Genomic DNA, 22,504 nt, shown 5'->3' with positions numbered 1-22,504 from the left:
CCTCAAAGGAATCTAATGTGCTCATTTGTTCATTTACTGAGTATCTGTACACCTGCTGTGTGCCAGCACAAAGGAGAGGATCACGAATTACATGCAGATGATTCCAAGATTTCAGACTGGGAGGAAATGAACCCAAGTATTTAGTGAGACACAGTCGTGAGAGGTGAGCATGGGGCATTGTAGGAGCTCACAGAGCCTAGCCCCACCCAGGTGGAAGGAGAGAGGGTGGCTGTCAGGAAAGGCCTTCTCAAGGAGAGATTTGAACTGAGTCCTGAAGAAGGAGCTGAATTAGCCTGAGAAGGAGGAGGAGTGGAGACAGGGTTCCAGACAGTGGGAAAAAGCAGCTGGCTCCCAGGGGACTCTGAACCCCGTAGAACGTCAGATGTAAGCCAGGAGAGTGTCATGTATTGGGTACCTACCAGGTACATACATTAAATCATCAAGCTCTCAGCATGCTCAGTTAGTCATGTCCCATGAACTGTAGCCTGCCAGGCTCTTCTGCCCATGGGATTCACCAGGCAAGAAATACTGGAGAGGGTTGCCATTTCCTGCTGCAGGGACAACCTCTCAGAACAAGCTGCAAAATGAATACTATTTCTCTACTGCAAAGGAGGGAGCTAAGACTCAGAAAGATGAGTAACTCGCTCCAGGGGCCCCACAGACGCCCACAGTCAGGACTCTGGTATTCACCTTCAGGTCCCTGGAACCCCAGCTCATCATATTTCCTAGGTAGCCTACGGCCACTGCTCATCTTTCTTTTTACAACAATAGCTTTACTGAGCCCATAATTTGCATATGAAAAACTCATCCGTTCTACATGTCTAATTCAATTATTTTTTTTTTGTTCGTTCGTAACATTCTGCAGCATCATCTCTATCCAGTTATATAGAACTTTTTTTCAATTACCAGAAATGTCCTCAAGCCCATTTTAGCCCGTTCTAGTAGGTGTTCTTGTTCCCAAAAGAGTGTGTGCGGTGGGTCCGGCTGCTGGCTGCTCAAAAGTCAATAAACAGGCCAAGTTGGTGGAAAGGAAAGTTTGCTTTATTTCAGATGCCAGCAACTGGGAGGCGGGGGATGGAGTGTGGACGGTGGCAGATGTCTGTTCAAAGGCTAATTCCCCACCTTTAGGTAACCATGGGGCAAGAGATTTTATACCTGGGGGGTGAGGGGTGGGGATGGGGGCAGCTACAGCAGAAACAGCACCGTCATCTCTGGCAGTCATCTTGACATCGGTCATCAGTGGTCTGACCAGCGTCATCCTGGGTGTTTTAGGTACAGTTAATCATCAGTTCCAGGCTCTGTTTGTTCCTATTTCGTTGAGGCCAGTTCTCAGAATGGTAGCAGCTTATGTCATGGCTACAGCGTGGTCATCATGTAGTTAACGTCTTCCACCTGGTGCTTTAGTATCTGTAAGACAGCTCACAGGATACGGCTCAGAATATTGTGTTTAGTCCTTGAGAAGGAACTAAAGGTCCTTGACTGTGCTTAATGACTACATTATTATTATTTGGTCTCCTTTGGCTGTTTTCCTTTGTTTCTGCTTTCCTCATTTCTTTGATTAAACTCATTCTGCCACGCACATTTTCCCCAAACAAAAGGCAGGCGGAGGACTTGGGGCGAGGGGGTTGGGGAGGCAAGAATCATAAGATCCTGCTGTTTCATTCTCAGCTCCAGGTCACCCGTAATCCGCTCTTCCTAAAACCTTACCTTTCCTGGACTTATTACATTAACGATATGGTACGTAGTTTTTTGAGTCTGGCCTCTTTTGCATTTCCTTAATGACTAATGATGCTGAGCACATTTTCATGTTCTTACTGGCTATTCACATGTCTTCTTTGGTAAAATGTCTATAGAGTCTTTTGCCCATTTTTAAATTAGATAGCTTTTCTCTTTATTATTATTTGTTATGAATTTTTATTGGGGTATAGTTGCTTTACAATGTTCTGTTACTTTCTACTACACAGCAAAGTGAATCAGCTATAGGTTTACATATGTCCCCTCGTTTTTTTAGATTTCCTTCCCACTTAGCTCACTTGCAGGGCACTGAGTAGAGGTCCCTGTGCTATAAAGTAGGTTCTCATTAACTGTCTATTTTAAATACAGTCTCAGTAGTGTATATTGAGTTATAAGAGTTATGCACATATTTAGGATGAAAGTCCCCAAGTACATTTACATTTTGCAAAAATTTCCCCCAAGTCTGTGCCTGGATGTTTCATTTTCATTATGTCCAAAACACCAACATTTTAATGAAATTTATCAAATTTTTTTTATTCTTGTCTGATTCATGCTTTTGGTGTTAGATCTAAGAAAACTTTGCTTAAATCAAGGTCACAAAAATAATTTCCTCTGTTTTCTTACAAAAACATTATGATTTTAACACAAACATAAAACGATGGCCCATTTGAGTTGAATTTGGTATATGCTGACTGGTCCCATCACTTCATGGGAAGTAGATGGGGAAACAGTGGAAACAGTGTCAGACTTTATTTTGGGGGGCTCTAAAATCACTGCAGATGGTGATTGCAGCCATGAAATTAAAAGACACTTACTCCTTGGAAGGAAAGTTATGACCAACCTAGATAGCATATTAAAAAGCAGAGATATTACTTTGCTAACAAAGGTCCGTCTAGTCAAGGCTATGGTTTTTCCAGTGGTCATGGATGGATGCGAGAGTTGGACTGTGAAGAAAGCTGAGCGCCAAAGAATTGATGCTTTTGAACTGTGGTGTTGGAGAAGACTCTAGAGAGTCCCTTGGACTGCAAGAAGATCCAACCAGCTGAAACTCCAATACTTTGGCCACCTCATGCGAAGAGTTGACTCATTGGAAAAGACCCTGATGCTGGGAGGGATTGGGGGCAGGAGGAGAAGGGGATGACAGAGGATGAGATGGCTGGATGGCATCACCGACTCGGTGGACATGAGTTTGGGTAAACTCCGGGAGTTGGTGATGAACCGGGAGGCCTGGCGTGCTGCGATTCATGGAGTTGCAAAGGGTTGACACGACTGAGCGACTGAACTGAACTGAACTGAACTGAGAAGTAAGGATATAGGGGTTTTCTTTGTTTGTTTGTTTTACCTTTGCATATGAATGGGCTTCCCTCATTACTCAGTTAGTAAAGAATCCATCTGCAATGCAGAAGACCCCGGTTCAATTCCTGGGTTGGGAAGATCCCCTGGAGAAGGGATCGACTACCCACTCCAGTATTCTTGGGCTTCCCTTGTGGCTCAGCTGGTAAAGAATCTGCCTGCAATGCAGGAGACCTGGGTTCAATCCCTGGTTGGGAAAATGCCCTGGAGAAGGGAAAGGTTACTCACTCTAGTATTCTGGTCTGGAAAATTCCATAGTCCATGGGGTCACAAAGAGTCAGACATGACTTAGCAACTGAGCATGCTCCCCATTTAATTATCTTGTCACTTTCTTTTCTGATATAGGTCTTTAAAGTTATAAATTTCCCTCTCTCAGCTGCTTTAGCAGCATCCCATAAATTATGATATGCTGATATTTTTGTTTCATTTAGTTTAAAATATTTTTACTTTCCCCATGATATCTTCTTTGAACTATGAATTATGTAGAAGTGCTTTGTTTATTTTCCAAATATTTATGGGTTTTTTTTAGATTTCTTTCTGTTATAAATGTCATAGTGAGACAACAAGTTGTTGTTGTTTGATCATTAAGTTGTGTCTGACTCTTTTGTGACTCCATAAACCATAGCCCACCAGGCTCCTCTGTCCATGGAATTTCCAAAGCAACAATACTGGAGTGGGTTGCCATTTCCTTCTCCAAGGGATCTTCCCGGCCCAGACACTGAACCAGTGTCTTCTGCCTGATAGGAGGATTCTTTAGCACTGAGCCACCTGAGAAGCCCACTCAGACAACACAGTTCTTATAATTTCTCTTCTTAATTTATTGTTAGACCTATTTTGTTGAGAAGACGATATACTACCCTTAACAGGATTTCCCATCATTTTAGCCTATTTGTGTCTTTGAATCTAAGCTGTATCCATTATAGATAGCATATAGGTGGGTCTTGGGTTTTTATTCAGCCTGACAGTCTGTTTCAATTAAATGCAAAGTTTATTGCATTTGTATTTATTGATATATTTGAATTATATCTCACATTTTGCCAACTTCATACCCATTTTGCTTTTCTGTTCCTTGTTTATTGCCTTCTTTGGGGATAAGTAAAAATTTTTAGTGAATCACTTTAATTTCTCTTTGAATTTTTTTTCTTTTTGTTGGCTCTAGGGATTGCAATATAATCTTAATTTATCATAATCTGCTTCAAAGTAGTATTAACTTAATTTCAGTAAAATATACAACCTTGAGCCCAATATAGTTTCATTTCCTCCCCTCTTTTGTGCTATTCCATCACGTGCTCAATCATGTCCAACTCTTTTCGCCCCCATGGACTGTAGCCCACCAGGTTCCTCTGTCCATAGGATTCTCCAGGCAAAAATCCTGGAGTGAGCTGCTGTTTCCTCCTCCAGGTTATGCTATTATTGTCTATTTGTATATTGCATGTATCTGCATGCATGCAAAGTTTCTCGAGCTGTGTACGACTCTTTGCAAACCTATGGACTGTAGCCCACCAGGCTCCTCTGTCCATGGGATTCTCCAGGCAAGAGTACTGGAGTGGGTTGCCATGCCCTCCTCAAGGGGATCTTATTGTATGTATCAGTTCAGTTCAGTTCAGTCGCTCAGTCGTGTCCGACTCTTTGCGACCCCATGAATCGCAGCACGCCAGGCCTCCCTGTCCATCACCAACTCCCGGAGTTCACTCAGACTCACGTCCATCGAGTCAGTGATGCCGTCCAGCCATCTCATCCTCTGTCGGAAACACAACAACACATTGTTCTATTCATTGTTTTATACAATCTTATGCAATTTAGAGAAAACAATAATGAGAATATACACTTATAGTTTTTTATGTTTACCTACATATTTACTATTTTTGGTGGTGGTGGTGGTTTAGTCACTAAGTCGTGTCTGACTCTTGGCGATCCCATGGACTGGGAACCTACCAGGCTCCTCTGTTCTTGGGATTCTCCAGGCAAGAATACTGGAGTGGGTTGCAATTTCTTTCTCTAGGGGATCTTGCTGACTCAGGAATCGAACCCAGGTCTCCTGCATTGCAGGCAGATTCTTTACCAACTGAGCTACAAGAACAATTTTTTTTTACCATTGTTTATTTCTTTCTGTAGATTGAAGCCACCATCTGGTATCATTTCTTTCCAATCTGAAGGACTTGCTCTAGTATTTATTGTAAAAAAAAAAGTTTCTCTAGCAATTATTCTCTGAATATTTATTTATCTATAAATGTTATTTCACTTTCATTTTCTTCGCTGGACAGAATTCTTTGTTGACAGGTTTTTCTTTCCTTCAGCACTTTATGTCATTCAACTGCATTTCCCCCTCCATTCTTCCTAACTAGAAGTCAGCCATTAATTGTTTTATTATTCCTTTGCATGTGATAAGTTATTTTTCCTCTTGCTGCTTTCATGATTTTCCCTTTGCCTTTCACCAATTTAATTACAGTGGATCTCTTTGGACTTCTTGGGTTTGTAGATTAATGTTTTTCCACCAACTTGGAGGAGATTTCCATCAGTATTTCCTCAAATATTTTTTCTACTCTTTTCTCTCTCCTTCTTCTGGGACTCCCATTACACTTATGTTAGTATGCTTGATCTTGTATCACTGGTCAATAAGAGGTCTGTTCATTTACTTTTCAGTTTTTAAATTTTCCTTTCTCTGTTCATATTGGATCATTTCTATTGGTCTAGCTGCAAATTCACAGATTCTTTCTCCCACCATCTCAAATCTACTGTTGAGTCCTTTAATGAATTTTTATTTCAGTTATTATGCCTATTTTCAAATCCAGAATTTCTATTAAATATAATTTCTATCTTTTTATTGAGTTTCCCTACATATTGTATTGCTGTCTTCATTTTTCTTTCATTCTTTAAACATGGTTTCCTTTATTTCTTTAGAAGTATTTGTTATAGCTGCTGTGCAGTTTTTGGCAGCTAAATCTAACATCTTTGGACACTCAGAAACCATTCCTATTGATTTATTTTTTTTCCTGAATATGGGTCACACTTTCTTATTTCTTTGCATTTATTACACATTTTCTGTTGTTGAATACTAGATATTTTAGATAACATATAGTAGTAACTCTGGATTCTGACTCTTTCCCTTTTGAGGGTTTTTGTTTTTGTTTGTTTAGAAATTTGATTTATTTAGAAATTTGCCTGGACTGACCTGTGAAGTGTGGTTCCCCTGCAATTACTGACTAGTGATGCTCCTTCTCAATCTTTATTTTTAAACCTTCTTCTTAGAGGTCACCTTGTGTCTGTAATGCTTTTTATCCCCATTTATTGTTTTTCTATTGGAACATAATTGCTTTTTTCTTTGGGATGGTTTTGGTCACTGCCTCTTGTATGATGTTATGAACCTCCATCCATAGTTCTTCAAGCACTCTATCAGATCTAATCCCTTGAATCTGTCACTTCTACTGTATAATCATAAAGGATTTGATTTAGGTCATACCTCAATGGCCTTACGGGGCTTCTCTGATAGTTCAGTTGGTAAAGAATCCACCTGCAATTCAGGAGACTGCAGTTCACTTCCTGGGTCGGGAAGATCCACTGGAGAAGAGATAAGCTAGCCACTCCAGTATTCTTGGGCTTCCCTTGTGGCTCAGCAGGTAAAGAATCTGTCTGCAATGAGGGAGACCTGGGTTCTATCCTTGGGTTGGATTCCCTTCCCTGGAGAAGGGAAAGGCTACCCACTCCAGTATTCTAGCCTGGAGACTTCTATGGACTGTATAGTCCATGGGGTCGCAAAGAGTCAGACACGACCTAGCAACTTTCACTTCACTTCACTTCACTTCAATGGCCTACTTCTCTTCAGTGGTTTTCCCCACTTACTTCAATTTAGCTCTGAATTTTGAAAAAAGGAGCTCATGATCTGATCCACAGTCAGCTTCCAGTCTTGTTTTTGCTGACTGTATAATTTCTCCATCTTTGGCTGCAAAGAATATAACCAATCTGATTTCAGTATTGACCATTTAGTGATGTCCATGTGTAGAGTTGGCTCTTACATTGTTGGAGGAGGGTGTTTGCTTTGACCAGTATGTTCTCTTGGCAAAACTGTGTTAGCCTTTGCTCTGCTTTATTTTGTATCACAAGGCTAAACTTGCCTGTTACTCCAGGTATCTCTTGACTTCCCACTTTTGCATTCCAGTCCCCTATGATGAAAAGGACATCTTTTGGTGTTAGTTCTACCAGGTCTTGGAGGTCTTCATAGAACCATTCAGCTTCAGCTTCGTTGGCAGTAGTGGGTGCACTAACTACCACTCTTAGTGGCAGCTCTTTGGCATAATTAATTTGATTACTGTGATATTGAATGGTTTACCTTGGAAATGAACCGAGATCATTCTGTCATTTTTGAGATTGCACTCAAGTACTGCATTTCAGACTCTTTTGTTGACTATGAGGGTTACTCCATTTCTTCTAAGGGATTCTTGCCCACAGTAGTAGAGAAAATGGTCATCTGAATTAAATTCACCCATTCCCATCCATTTTAGGTCACTGATTCCTAAAATGCCAATGTTCACTCTTGCCACCTCCTGATTGATCACATCTAACCTTGATTCATGGATCTATGAACATTCCAGGTTCCTATGCAATATTGTTCTTTACATCATCAGACTTTACTTTCACCACCAGACACATCCACAACTGGGTGTCATTTCCGATTTGGCCCACCTCTTCATTCTTTCTGGAGCTATTTCTATGCCCTTCCACAGTAGCATGTTGCACATCTACTTTGGTATAAGCTGACCCCTTCTTTAGTATAATTGTTCTTCAGTTTATGGGTCACCTGCCCAGTGGTTCTATAGTAGGGATAATAGCAATCTCCTCCAAGAAGACTTATGCCAACATGACATGCCTCCCAGAACTGCTGCTGCCAGTGCCTCTGTCTCCACGGCAGGCCACTGCTGACTTATGCCTCCACAGGAGACCTCCAAACACTCACAGGCAGGTCTGATTCAGTTTCTTGTAGGGGTCACTGCTGCTCTCCCCTGGGTCCTGGTGTGCACAGGTTTTGTTTGTGCCCTCCAAGAGTCTCTGGCAAATATAGGGTTTGATTTTAACATGACTGAGCCCCTCCTACCATCTCATTGTTACTTCTTGGTCCTTGGATGTCAGATATCATTTTTTGGTGGGTTCCAACATCCTCCTGTAGAGGGTTGTTAAGCAGCTAATTGCAAATTTGGTGCTCTCACAGGAGAACATGAGTCCTTCTACTCTGTCATCGTGGCATGGGTTCATTTCACATGCTAGCAAGGCAATACTCAAAATCCTTCAAGCTATGCTTCAACAGTACATGAACTGAGAACTTCCAGATGTACAAACTGGATTTAGAAAAGGCAGAGGAACCAGAGATCAAGTTGCCAACATTTTTGGCTCTCAGAGAAACCAAGGGAATTCCAAGAAAGTATCTTCTTAAGCTTCATTGACTACATTAAAGCGTCTGATTGTGTGGATCACAACAAACGGTGGAAAATTCTGAAAGAGAAGGGAATACCAGACCACCTTACCTGCCTCCTGAGAAACTTGTATGCAGGTCAAGAAATAACATTTAGAACTGGACATGGAACAACAGACTGGTTCAAAATTGAGAAAGGATTACATCAAAGCTGTGTATTGTCACCCTGCCTATTTAACTTATATGCAGAGTACATCATGCAAAATGCCAGGCTGGATCAATTACAAGCTGGAATCAAAATTTCTGGGATCAACGATCTCAGATATGCAGATAATAACACTCTAATGGAAGAAAGCAAGGAGGGACTAAAGAACCTCTTAAATGAAGGTGAAAGAGGAAAGTGGAAAAGCTGACTTAAAACTCAACATTCAAAAAAGTAAGATAACGGCATCCAGTCCCACAGTGCATGGCAAATAGACAGGGAAAAAATGGAAACAGTGGCAGGTTTTATTTTCTTAGGCTCCAATATCACTGGGGACAATGACTGCAGCTATGAGATTGAAAGACACTTGCTCCTTGGAAGAAAAGCTATGACCAACCTAGACAGCATATTGAAAGCGGAGACATTGACGACAAAGGTCTGTATAGTCAAAACTATGGTTCTTCCAGTACCCATGTATAGATGCAAGAGTTGGACCATAAAGAAGGCTGAACACTGAAGAATTGGTGCTTTCGAAGTGTGGTGCTGGAGGAGACTCCCGAGAGTCTTTGGACAGCAAGGAGATCCAACCCATCAATCCTAAAGGAAATCAACCCTGATGCTGCGAAAGATTGAAGGAGGGAGGAGAAGAGGGCAACAGGGAATGAGCTGGTCGGTTGGATGACATCATCAACTCAATGGATCTGAGTTTGACAAACTCTGGGAGATGGTGAAGGACAAGGAAGCCTGGTGTGCTGCAATCCATGGGTTTGCAAAGAGTCGAATATGACTTAGCGACTGAATGACAATAGTTGCCTTACAACGTTATATGTTTTTGCTGTATAACAAAGTGAATTGGCTATATGTATACATATACCCCCTCCCTCTCGAACCTCCCTCCCACACCCCATCCCACCCCTCTAGGTCATCACAGAGCTGTGTTGCTTATTGTTCAGCCATATTTTGAAAGAAATTGCTTTCAAACACCTCAAGCCAATAAAAGTTCTACTTTCTGATGATGGGTCTGTGTACAGGCTGATGAGCCCATTGAAACCTCACGTACCACCATATTTTACTTTCCATCTTTCTCTCTTGCTTCCCCAAGGGCCAGGGAGGTGTGGGTAGCGTGGGTCTACTCCAGTCTCTGGTGCCCATGTGCAGAAGCACCTTTCAACCTGGGACATGCATAGAGCTCATCAAGCCCCCTACAGCTGTCACACCTCTTGGAACTCTTGTTTAATCCCATGTTAATCCACTGATTAATCCATTGATTGATCCAAATACAGCTGCAGGTTAACAGAACCACTGCCCCCCCAACCCATGCTCACACATGCTTTGCTTGTCACCAATATTATCACTTTAACGGACAATGTTCCAAGTCAGGTGAGTCTGCTCCGGCAGCAGCAGTTGGACTCTGGATAGACCACCCACCAGCAGAACCCCGGACAAGCATGTCAGAGACTCCCTCTGTCCTTACACAGAGTTCAGTACTTTCATTAATGAACCCTTATTTTCATCACCCTTCATCTTTGTTGTGGGCCTGTGGTGAATTTCTATAGCACTGAAATGGTTGTTTTTTGGTCAATTTTGCCCACTTCTTTAGTTGCTATTGAAGAGAACATTTGGGAGTCACTGTACCCCACCATGTCAGAACTGAATTTTGCCTTGACTTGGGAAAACCTTGCAGGTAAAGCCTTGACCACCACTCTTCCAGGGAACCCCAGCCAATCCCAGCATCCAGAATTCCCTCTTCAGGCTTCCTTGACTATATGCTGACTCCTGCCTGTTTTTTAAGACTCCCAGGAACAGTTACTCCACCTATCTGAGTTGTCCTGATTCTTAACTGTGCCCTTCTCTTTCCGTCCGCAGCTCCTGAGTGGCAGTGTGTGCTCTTCATGAACCAGCCGAAAGGTGGCCCACGGTCCTTTTTCATGTTTGTTTCTTCCTCAACACGAAGATATCCTTGAAGCCGGGGGTTCTCCTCAAGGGTGAAAATCAGGCCTTAAGCATCATGCCCCTCCCTACCCCCCCTATACCTAGCCCAGAGCATGAATCTTACTAGAAGCTAAGTAAGTGTTTGTTGAAATAATGCATGAGTAATTGAATGAATGGTCATTCCAACAGTACCACAATCCATTGATTTGTTCACTGCTTCACTGGAACTGAAATGATTCAGTTCTTGTTTTGTCTGCACAGTATTTGAACACAGTTATTTGGCCAAGTTAGTATTAATCCAGGTTTATCCATTTCACTACACCAATGGCAGTATAAATAAGTCACTGACAGAGGCAAAGAGCAACATCAGTAGATAACAGCAGGCTCCCGTGAAGGGTAAGTCAGCTTTCTTCTCTTGGGGACAGTGAGGTTCTACATGGGTAAGTGTTTTATTGCTCTTTTGCTATGGTTCAAGTAGCCTCTGCCTTGGGCAAGATGATGAAGGATCCAGGATAACAAGGATGTGTATATTTTCTAGAATCTCCTGCATCCACTGTTCTCCCCACCCCACAGCTCTCTTCCACTCACTGGCTCCCTCAACCACAATGTCCTCCTTTCTCACCAACCCTACTCCCGCTCAGATGAGGTAGATGGAGGAGGTGATGAAGGGAGGAAGGCTGGGAGAACAATGGTTGGCAGTGAGAGGTAGGGGCTAATTGGAGGAGACAATGCGGGACTGATGTAAACTGCTTAGGACTGGATTGCTGAGTCGGGTTGGCAGGAACCAGGGTATGGCAGGACTTATCTGCCACCTGAAGAATTTGGACTCCATCCTCTTGAAACTCATGGGGAACCACGAAACAGAAGTGGTTGACACTCTGAGGAGCCCACTCTGGCTGCAGGGTGTCCAGAAATGTTGGTGGGGGAAAGATTGACAGGCGGGTGATGCTGTCATGGCAACTTGGGCTGCATAACAAAATACCATAACCCACGTGGCTTAAGCAATAGATATGTATTCTCTCACAGCTCTGAGGCTGGAAGTCCAAGATTAGGGTGCCAACATGGCTGGATTCTGGTGCGAGTTCTGGCTTGCAGATGGCTGTCCTCTCATTGTGTCCTCACGGACCTCATCTTTGTGGTGTGCACGCAGGGACAGAGTGGGGAAAGCCCGTACTCTGGTGTCTCTTCTTGTACGGGAAACTAATATATGCCTACACACAAGGGATACTCGTGACCTCATCCGACTCAAATTACTTGCCAAAGGCCTTCCTTCCAAATACTGTTCCATTCAGAGCTAGGGCTTTTGACATTGGAATTTCGAGGGGCATAAACTTTCAGTCCATAGTAGATGCTATTTAAGGGACACCAGGGGTGGCAGGGATAATGCAGAGAAGTGGATCCTGTACCTGGAGCTGAGCTGGGTGCCATAGAGAACTAAGGAAGTGAGGACAGGCCCTGCCCGAAGGAGGTAAAATTGAGCACAAAATCAGGCCATGGTTCTCATCTGTTTCCTTCCCATCAGTGCAGCCAGAAATCCTGCCATCTGTGCTCCCTTCAGGTGCAAGGCCTGACTTCTGGTCTCAATTGTGGGGTCATATATAGGGACATTCATTCCTTCATTTATGATTGCTCAGTCAGTTGTATCCAGCTCCCTGTGGCCCCATAGACTGTAGCCCTCCAGGCTCCTCTGCCTGTGGAGTTTTCCAGGCAAGAATACTGAAGTAGGGTGCCATTTTATACTCCAGTGGATCTTCCTGACCCAGGGATCAAACCCGTGTCTCTTACGTTGCCTGCAATGACAGGCAGATTCTTTACCACTAGCGCCACCTGGGAAGCCTGCATACAGGGGGACAGAGGGGGTTTTGCCCTGACAGTGGGTGATGAGCAGTAGCTGACGGCAGGGAGAGGGCTTAAGTGAGGCGACCAGGATCTCCTGAGATGACCTTTGCCAGGCCCTTGGTTCAGCTGCTGTTCAAGTCATCTGAGCACCACCCGGGATTCACTTTAGAAATCACACCAGCATCTCTAAGGTCAGATGTGGCAGGCCTGCATCTGGACTTTGGGCTGCTAGCAAGTTGCTTTGGGAAAGGTTGAATTTTCATGTTAAAATCCAGATTTTTTGATGCTTCAGAAACAAACCAACAACAACAACAAAAAGACACCTGACACCACTGCCCCAGAACTGATCCTAGTCACAGCTGGAGCTAAGTAATGCCAGCCCCTTCAACCTGGGCACACTGGCCCATTTTCCACAGTCCCCAGTGCCTATTTCACTGAACTAGCTGCCTTTCTGTGTGAGTATTTCTGGCCAGACCTCTATGGGTGTTTGAATCTGCAATCTTTTCTCTCTCTCTCCTCTTGTTTCTTTCCTTTCCACACTTTTCAGGATTGAGTCATGAACCCTGTATTTAAAAAAAGAAAAAAAGTGTGGATGGAGAAGATCCACTTGCAGGGTCAGCTAGGGGCAGAACTAAATCCCTCTTAACCAAATCACTTTAATTTGTCCCAAGTCAGGTTCCAAAATCCTCATTAGACCTTCCTCATTGGACTTAGCTGCTGCTGCTAAGTCACTTCAGTCATATCCAACTCTGTGCGACCCCATAGACAGCAGCCCACCAGGCTCCCCCGTCCCTGGGATTCTCCAGCAAGAACACTGGAGTGGGTTGCCATTGTCTTCTCTAATGCATGAAAGTGAAAAGTGAAAGTGAAGTCGCTCAGTCGTGTCCGACTCTTAGCGACCCCATGGACTGAAGCCCACCAGGTTTCTCCACCCATGGGATTTTCCAGTCAAGAGTACTGGAGTGGGGTGCCATTACCTTCTCCATTGGACTTAGCTAACATTCTCCAATCCAGGACTAATAGCAACCCCACCCAGGTGAGCTGCATATAGATAAAATGAGCCTTTTTCAGCCCCTACAGCATTGAGAACACGTTCCATAGAATATTCACCCGTATGCCTCTTCCTTCCAGTAACAGCTCTGGATTGCCGCAGAAATGTCCCACGGGAGAATGAATCTGGCCCTGTCTCTGGTCTTCATCCTCTGTGGCCTGTTTAATAGCATCTTCTGTGAAAAGCAACAACACTCTCAAAAGCACATGAACCTAGTCTTATTAAAGAAAATTTCAGCTCTCTCCCAGAAGATGGAAGCTCACCCTAAGGATTTTGCCCAAGAATTGTTCAAGGCTTTGATAATTGAGGATCCCAGAAAGAATATCATCTTCTCCCCCATGGCCATGACCACCACCCTGGCCACCCTCTCCCTGGGGATCAAGTCTACAATGAGAACCCACCACCCTGAGGACATGAAACTTGAGCCCAAACTGTTGGATGTGCACAAGTACTTACAGCCTCTGGTCCACGTGGGGCGTGAGCTAGTGAAGCAGAAGCTACTGAAGCACCAGCACATTCTCTTTATCAACAGAAAAATGATGGTCAACCAGATGCTTCTACAGCAGATAAGCAAGCTGCAGGGAATGGACATCCAGATGATTGACTTTACAGATACAGAAAAAGCCAAGAAGACCATCAGCCACCATGTGGCTGAAAAAACACATACGAAAATCACAGACTTAATCACCGACCTGAACCCTGAGACCATCCTGTGTCTTGTTAACCACATTTTCTTCAAAGGTGAGGCTTATTAAGTGCATGAATTCCTGTTTTGGGTAATCTTTGCCCTTGCGTTTCCTAACAGGTTTAAGTCAGGGGAAAAAAAAGAAAAAGCCATAATTTTTGTCGGTATATCCCATTTTCTCAGCAACCAGTAGATCCAGCTTTTTAATTGACTTTGATATCACTGCATTGTCTAGCATTTTTCAGCGTCTCTTCTCTTAATCCTCTCAGTCATCTTGTTTGTGGTGCTTAAGATATTTTGGAATAAAATGTGATCACTCTCGCTGATAAAAAAGGGGAAAACAAAGAAATCTTTTTTTGCAGAGCCATGAACATCGGCTAATTCACTTGTCGTGTATGGTCTCGGATTAGTGCAAGATGAGATGCTTTCTGCAGCTGCGTCCAGTGTTGAATTCAGGGTCACACACCAGGTGTCTAAAATATCAGTGTGAATTCCTGGTCACAGATCTTGACATCACCAATGTTTCTTCAGGTGGCCTCAGTCACCCCTCGCTGGTGTCTATTTACGTCTTCTTCCTCCACTCAGTATCTCCTGTCTCCTTCTTCTATTGACTCTCAGCTGTGACCTCTCCTATTGCCCGAATGGGGACAAGAAAGCAGGTCAGGCAAGATGTCCTCCACGTGCTGTCTGAGGCACACACGCCTCTCCTCTCACTCTCCCCTTCCATCACAGCGAAGAAATAGCTGTGCCCTCGTCATCCTCAAGGTGGCTCCCTTTCTGTCTTCCCTGCCCAAGGACTCCTCCCACCTTCCTCTTAGCCCAGAGCCCATCCCTTTCTTGTCTCCTTTGCTGTTTTCTCTTCTCCTGACTTCTAGAAATGTCTCTCACCTCACCTGGGTTCACAACCTCAAACACCATCTGTACTCTATTCCCTAGTCTCTAGATTAGGCCCGGACCACCTCCCCTGAGGTCCAGATTCTAATACCTTTGGGGGGATGTTTCACAGACCCCCAAACACAATTCCCCAACCTGGCACCACCCCCAACACCCTGTGTCTCCTCATCTCAGAGAATCACAGTGCAATCTACCCAGCTGCTCCAGACAAAACCTCCAGATCCAAGAACACAAGTCATATGGGTTCTGCCTGCAGAGTCGACCTGGAATGTGTTGACTTCTCGCCATCTGAGAAGCCTAGCCCAGAGGTTTCTAGCCCAGGCCAGCACTAACTCTTGCCTAGATGACTTTCCAAAGTTGATTACGCTGTTGCCATTCATGCCTGCCTCCAACCTTTTCTCCATTACAAGGCCAGAACAGTTTTCTTAAAACATAAATCAGCTCTCTGTTTTATTCATTGCTGTAACCTCAGTATGTAGTATGGTACCTGGAACATTTTTTGAGTTCAAGAAATTTTAGGTTTAAATGAGTCAATTCATGGATATTCTATTACTGATTAAACAGGGTTCCTACCAGGACATGAATAATGTTTGTCCTGTGCATGATAAGTGAGGGAACTGATCACAAAACAGTGCTTCCCAGCGTAGGATGCTTGCTGAAGCCACTGGGACCACCTGTTATTCATATTTAGGCCCACAGTTCCAAACTACATACCTGGGACATAAAAAGTGCTCCACAAATGATCTTTTTTTTTTTTTTTTTACTGCACTGTGTGGCCTAAGGGATCTTATTTCCCCAACCAGGGATTGAACTTGTGCCCCCTGCATTGGGAGCAGGGAGTCTTAACCACTGGACTGCCAGGGAAGTCCTAACATGAATGATCTTGGAGGGATCGCTTCTCTGGATATTCCAGAGAACTCTCCAGCATGATTCCCCCTTGGCAGTGGTGGTTTAGTCATGTCCAGCTCTTTGCGACCTCATGGACTGTAGCCCTCCAGCTTCCAACAGTTTTCCAAAAGCTTTATCCATATCACTCTCTAGAAAAAGCAAGTAGCAGCAACAGAACAGAGAGGACCGTGAGTCTGCCTCTAGAATCAGAAGCAAGACTAACACTTGTAGAGATTTTCCAGACCAGACCAGATGGCCATCACTCTGGGTGATGGATGCCTTTTTTAACTGGTGTGTACTTTGAATGTTTCTTAAAACCCACCGGGAATTGCATTATTTAAAATAGAATTTCATGCAGGGATGTGCATGTGTACTGAGGTGTGTGTGCCTTTCTGATAAAAAGCTTACCTCCTTGAATAAAATTAATATACTTTATTTTAAATAATTAATTTTTTGGAGTATAATTGCTTTACAATGTTGTGTTAGCTTCTACTTAACAGCAAGCTTAATAAATTTTAAATAGATTTCTTTACCATTTTTTGAACTCTTAAAACACTCAAATGCAGTAGAAATTTTCAAAGAAGGATGCTGTGATCAATGTTTCCTGAATTATTTGATGACAAAATCCTTTCTTGGTGTTATAGTTCCAAAGGCAGTTATTTTGGTAAACATCTTTTGAGAAATACAGAGTTAAAGAAATTGTAGGGTGATTATTTTTGAAAATCATGTGTTTGCCTTTATTTCCTTTGCATCAGTCTAGAATTTTTAACTATTCTGCTCACTAGAGTCAAGGTGTCACCTTAAATGGACTGCTTCCTTCTCAAGCAGATCACCTCTGGGGACCCCAAACATGAAGGTGGTGATGACTTTTCCACCAGATCACTCTTTGACTTTTCCTTCCTGATTTTCCCAGGCATCTTGAAAAGAGCTTTTCAGCCCAAACTCACCCAGAAGGAGGACTTCTTTGTAAATGACCAAACCAAAGTGCAGGTGGACATGATGAGAAAGACAGAACGGATGCTTTACAGCCGGTCAGAGGAGCTACATGCTACGATGGTTAAGATGCCTTGCAAAGGAAATGTGTCCCTAACTCTCATGCTTCCAGATGCTGGACAATTTGACACTGATCTTAAAAAGATGACTGCTAAGCGAGCTAAACTTCAGAAAATCAGTGACTTCAGGTATGCTATTCTGAAGGAATACTTTAGATTTGAATTAGATTTTTGCTCAGCCCTCACTTCCTCTATGCAAAAGCCTTATTTGGGCGGCAAGGGTGGGCGAGTTTGGCATCTAGTTATTTCCTAGGATATTTGTAGAAAACGAAACAAACCAAACAGGAAGAATAATGGCCTGAATCCCATTACCAAGTCAGAAGCCCCTTAAACTGTTAATTATGGTTCTTTTGGTGACATGTACAATATCAGAAACCCACTTCATAAAAGATCAAGTTAGATACAGAGAGGAATGGTTGGAAAGATACATGGGAATTTCACGAAACTTACAAAATACATGAAATGCAATTTCAGGGAATAAACACAGCCAGGTCTCATGAGGGATTGGAACAAGGGACAGCAAAGTCACCTGGAACTCCATCTCTCTTGTCACAAGTCCTTCTTTCTACCTCTCCAGCTCAGCAGACCAGCTTTCCCACACACATTAGCACACAATCCACTCACCCCCAGAATATTTTCTGAGTATCTATTCTATGCCAGAAACTGCCTGGTGCTGGGAATACAATGATTAGCCAAACACATCTCTGCTCTCATGAAATTTTCAGTTTGGTAGGGAAGGTAGAAAGTCAACTAACAAATACGTAGCTTCAACTTGTAGAAAAGCTATGAGAGAATGAGTAGGGTATATAACATAATTCAGTGGTGGAGTGTTCATCAGGGATCTTAAGTAGGAAATGATCTTAAGGAAGTAAAAAATGTCAAGCTAAGACTGCTGTGGTCAGACATGACTCTCTTCCGTTCAATCAGATGCTCCAACCCACACCTCACTGAGCATCTTTCAGTTCCAATTACATATTCCTGGAAGAGAGAATTGAATTGATCCAGCTTGAGTACCATGTCCATCGGGCTCCAATCAATGTGGATAAATTACATAGCGAAACTGTGATCTTCAATGGCCCACTGATCTTAATGGCGGGAGTCGGGGAATAGTCTTTGGGCAACAAATGTGCAGATTGGGAAGAAATCTGTAAATAGCATTTACTCCTACAGTTGAGAGCCACCGCAGAGTGGATCTGTCATTTTCTGCCACAGTTGTACATCCCACAGTATTCCTAGTTGGGGCAGAGGGAATTCAGCAGTGGAGGAACCCAGCTGAGTGGGTCGCTATCCAATCAGAAGCTCAACACTGCATTGACACAGGCTAAGACCGATTGGTCTGTGAGCAACCAAAAATGTTGGGTGAGAGGGCTGGCACTACACATTCTAATGTTTTGTTCAGTTGCTAAGTCATATCTGACTTTTTGCAATCACTTTCTAATACTCTCCCTTAGTTACAGAGTTGCTGATCTGTAGAAGGAGGAGTCCTCCTTTCTGTTTCAAAGATTATCATCCAAGATGGAACTTCCTCTCCTGTGAAAACTCCCTATGCTCTACCTGCGGCAAGAGGACCCCATGTCCCCCAACCCCCTCAGCATGCTTAGGGTCACCATACAGTTTAAACTGCTGCTTCCAGATGGAGGGTTAGAGGGACTCAGGGCTGGATGCCCTTGGTCTGACCTTCATCTTCTCTGGTACAGAAAGCCTGTGGAGGGAATCATTTGAATAGTAAAGTGTATTCTGAGTTAGTGGTTTGCTTGGAAATTCAACCTTGCAGCTCAGACCCTAGCATCTTTAATCTGCCCCCCACCAAGCAAGCCCTGAAGCAAACACTTCCATTACATTTCCACTAGGAAAAGATCTTTCAGCGTAAGCAAGGTGCGGCCTGTGGATGCCAGGACAGAGACATAGCTCAGCTTCCTGGTCATTTTCATTCTCAACAGACTGGTGCGCTTAATTTTGCCCAAGTTGAAGATCTCCTTCAAGATAAACTTTAAGCATCTGCTTCCCAAGATTGACCCCAAACATATACTGACTACCACAGCAATCTCACAGGCCATCACATCGAAGGCTCCCCTGCCTAATTTGGAGGTGAGTGGGGCAATTTCTAGGGTCTCTGTTTTATTATCCACCACAGCCCTGATTGAAAATCAGTTTTTTAATACAGCAGTTATAGCTCTTATCTGCCCAGATCCCTGGGCTTTGGGGGTCCTTTCATCATTCGCTCACTCAAAGGTTATTGCTTCAAGCCCTGGAGGCATTCGGGGGTAAAGTCATGGGCCAGCCAGACAACATCTGACTCTCGTAGCTATTATGTTCTCCTGACAGGGCAGTGAGCATGCCCACAGACCTGTATGCTCTACATCCACCCGCAGTACACTGTCTGAAGGGAAGAAAGCAGAGAAACCAGGAACAGTGGGCTGGAGTGCAGTGGGCAGGCATTAGAAGGGCTGGGGTGGCCTTTATGCCAAGTCCTGGATAAAGGCCAAGGGAAAGCAAGGGGGTATATGCCTCGGGACTCGTGTTCTGGGCAAAGAGACCAACCAGTGTATCTGGAGGGGATGTGAACCCGACATTTTTTAAGAACCACAAGAAAGCCCAGGCAGCTAGAGTGATGAGTGAGACACAGTCTGGTAGGAGGTGAGGGCAGAAGTCAGGCAGAGCCGGGTCACTTGGGTCTCCCAGGCCCTGGATAGGACTGGGGTTTTATTTGATCGACATGGGAGACCACCAAGGCTGACATGAGTGTTTTATGAAAGATCACTTTTTGCCATGTGGAAAACAGGCAGTGTCCCTGGAGGAAGAGGGGACCCAGTAGGAAGTTTGGTGGGTAACCTAGGTGAGAGATATTGGCGGTTAGACGGGGCATTCAAGGGAGAGTTAACGGTGATGAGAAGGTGCTGTGGGCTTTTTAGACAGAGCTGGGGAGAGGGAAGGGGAGTCAGTTTGTGAGCTAGAAGAGTGGGAAACAATGGAGCCAAAGTCTGAGGCAGGAAAGATGAAGAAGGGGTGGGTCTCGGGCAGGCAGAGACTAGCTCTGCTAAACTGGAGATGCCAGTTAGACATTCGGATGCCGGGAAGCATCTACTCATGAGATAACTTTACCCACCCTGGTGGACACAGGGGTTGCCCTCCAATGACTCCGCCAAGGTCACTAACTAGCTGGCTGCCTTGTGGCTGCCCTGTAACACTTTGCCCAGAATGTAAACAGCAATCACAGTCTCTCATCCTGGTACAGCGCTTGACAAACCACAAAACACTTTCTCACGGTTTCTCTCGCCTAGTCTCCCAATGAACGCAAAGAACCCTGTTCTTTAATTGGGAGATGAGGGACCTGCTGCTCAGAGACATTGGATGGAGTTCCCAAGGTTGGGACCCCACAGGCATGCTGTGCTTTCCATGGCCCAGTGGGTATAAGTAAGTAAGTGCTAGTGGCTCAGTCATGTCTGACTCTTTTGCAGTCCTGTAGACTGTAGCCTGCCAGGCTCCTCTATCCATGGGCTTTCCCGGGCAAGAATACTGGAGTGGGTTGCCATGCCCTTCTCCAGGGGATCCTCCCAACCCAGGTGTCAAACCCGGGTCTCCTGCACTGCAGGCAGCTTCTTTACCACCTGAGCCACTAACAAAATCCACCCAGCAGATGTGCCCTGAGTGCTGGGTTTGGGAGATGTTGAGCTCTTCACAATCCAGTACAAACAATGTCATGGCCACGTTCCCCAGCAGGGCCTCCTGCAGATCGGGGGTCATGAGAGTTCTGGCACAAGCGCTTTTTCTCAGAGGGCAAATTGTCCTTGGTTGGATGGAGACAAGAAAACCTAGCTCCCTGGTGGTTTTCATCACATCCTTTTATAGAAGTGTTGGAAAGGACTATCTCTCAGTTATTTTGCGGGATTTTTTCTAAGCCTTCAGATCACCCAGACTTCCTCTCTGTTTTCTTCCCCTTTCCTCCCTTTTAAATGCGCAGACTCCTTGAGTCATCTGCCCAACCCTGAGGATGTCTGAACCCAACAATCCCCAACCCTAGTAATTGACCCCTTTTGGGGACATCTGACGTTCAAGGGCGAATTCGGTTGCTGGGAGCCAAGGGCAGCTTTCCAGGAGTGGAAGCTAGCCTTCCTCCAACTGCTGGTGGCTTTCCAGGAGTGGAAACCAGCCTTCTTTCAACTGGCATCAGCTGTCAGGGGAGGCTGCCTCTCGATCTTGCCATAGGAAATTGCTGGGCACACCCCACCCCCACTGCCACCCCCACTCCAGCCAGCTTGGTCTGGGGCTAACTCAGAATCTGTGTCTTCCAGGCCCTACATCAAGCTGAGATAGAGCTGAGCGAGCACGCCTTAACCGTGGACACAGCCATTCACACAGATAATCTGTTGAAAGTCCCAATGAAGGCAAAGGAGGTCCCGGCGGTCGTGAAAGTCCCAATGAAGGCAAAGGAGGTCCCGGTGGTCGTGAAAGTCCCAATGAACACAAAGGAGGTCCCAGTGGTCGTGAAGGTCAACAGACCCTTCTTGCTGTTTGTGGAGGATGAGAAGACTCAAAGAGACCTCTTTGTGGGCAAAGTCCTCAACCCCCAAGTTGAGTAGAGCCAGGGCCACACTGTGCAGCACAGGAACTTAGCAGGCCATGAATAAAAAGAGTACAATTCACCAGCCGTGCGTCAGAGACACTGAAACTGAGAAGTGTGGTCTGGGAATGGAGTGGGGACGGGTCTTCACTGGTCTTCTGTCCAGGAACAGAGCGGCATAAAGGGGTTGAGGGGGTCTGCCAGGGACATTTGGCCAGGATGTCTTCTATCCTGGAACAAGGCTGACACAGGCAGAGAAGCAATTCTGAGTGGGTGAGCAGGTGCAGTAGGGCTGTTTCAGTCGGGGGTTGTCTCACAGCCTTGCTTCCTGCCCAACTGGCAGTCAGAGCGTGGCCCTTCATCTGTACTTTCCCTCTACCCCCTGCCCCCTGCCCCTGGCAGCCCCAGGGAGAGGCAGGTCCCACTGCAGAGAGGAGGCTGGGAAGAGGACAGACCCCTGGGGGGCTTCCATATGTTCACCCAGCTCCAGGGAGAAATGGGGTACCAGAGAGGTTGAAAGTCCCGAGTATGTTGACAGCATCTCCTCTGTCCCTCCCCTGGCCTCTTTCCACCTTCACAGCAAGCTTCTAATAGTAGTAGTGGTAGTCAGTTGCTGTCCTGTCTGACTCTTGCAACCCCACAGACTGTAGCCCACCAGGCTCCTCTGTCCATGGGATTCTCCAGGCAAGAATACTGGAGTGGGTTGCCATTCCCTTCCCCAGGGGATCTTCCCGACCCAGGGATCGAATCTGGGTCCCCTGCATTACAGGCAGATTCTTTACCAACTGAGCTAAAACAGCCTTCTATGAGAGAGTTGTTATTGCCCCCTACCACACAGGAAGTAAAAGCAGTGTGGGAAAAAAAGGACAATCATGCACAGAATAGGGTGTGTGTGTGTGTGTGTGTGTG

General features: G+C 44.8%; 1 protein-coding gene across 1 annotated transcript; it reads left to right on the top strand.

Moving 5' to 3' along the window:
- The first annotated feature begins 1,619 nt into the window (after nucleotides 1–1,619).
- On the top strand, nucleotides 1,620–21,662 carry LOC102281257 (uterine milk protein). Its single transcript, XM_070358482.1, has 6 exons — nucleotides 1,620–1,737; nucleotides 10,560–10,759; nucleotides 13,596–14,256; nucleotides 16,896–17,163; nucleotides 18,975–19,122; nucleotides 21,327–21,662. Exons 3-6 carry the CDS (start codon nucleotides 13,620–13,622, stop codon nucleotides 21,612–21,614), a joined length of 1,341 nt encoding a protein of 446 aa, XP_070214583.1. The 5' UTR covers nucleotides 1,620–1,737; nucleotides 10,560–10,759; nucleotides 13,596–13,619; the 3' UTR covers nucleotides 21,615–21,662.
- The last annotated feature ends 842 nt before the right edge of the window (nucleotides 21,663–22,504 follow it).

This window comes from Bos mutus, chromosome 21, assembly GCF_027580195.1.
Source record: "Bos mutus isolate GX-2022 chromosome 21, NWIPB_WYAK_1.1, whole genome shotgun sequence".
Taxonomy (NCBI): Eukaryota; Metazoa; Chordata; class Mammalia; order Artiodactyla; family Bovidae; genus Bos; species Bos mutus.
Note: the sequence above shows the minus strand (reverse complement) of the source record. Positions and strands in the feature narration are given on the sequence as shown.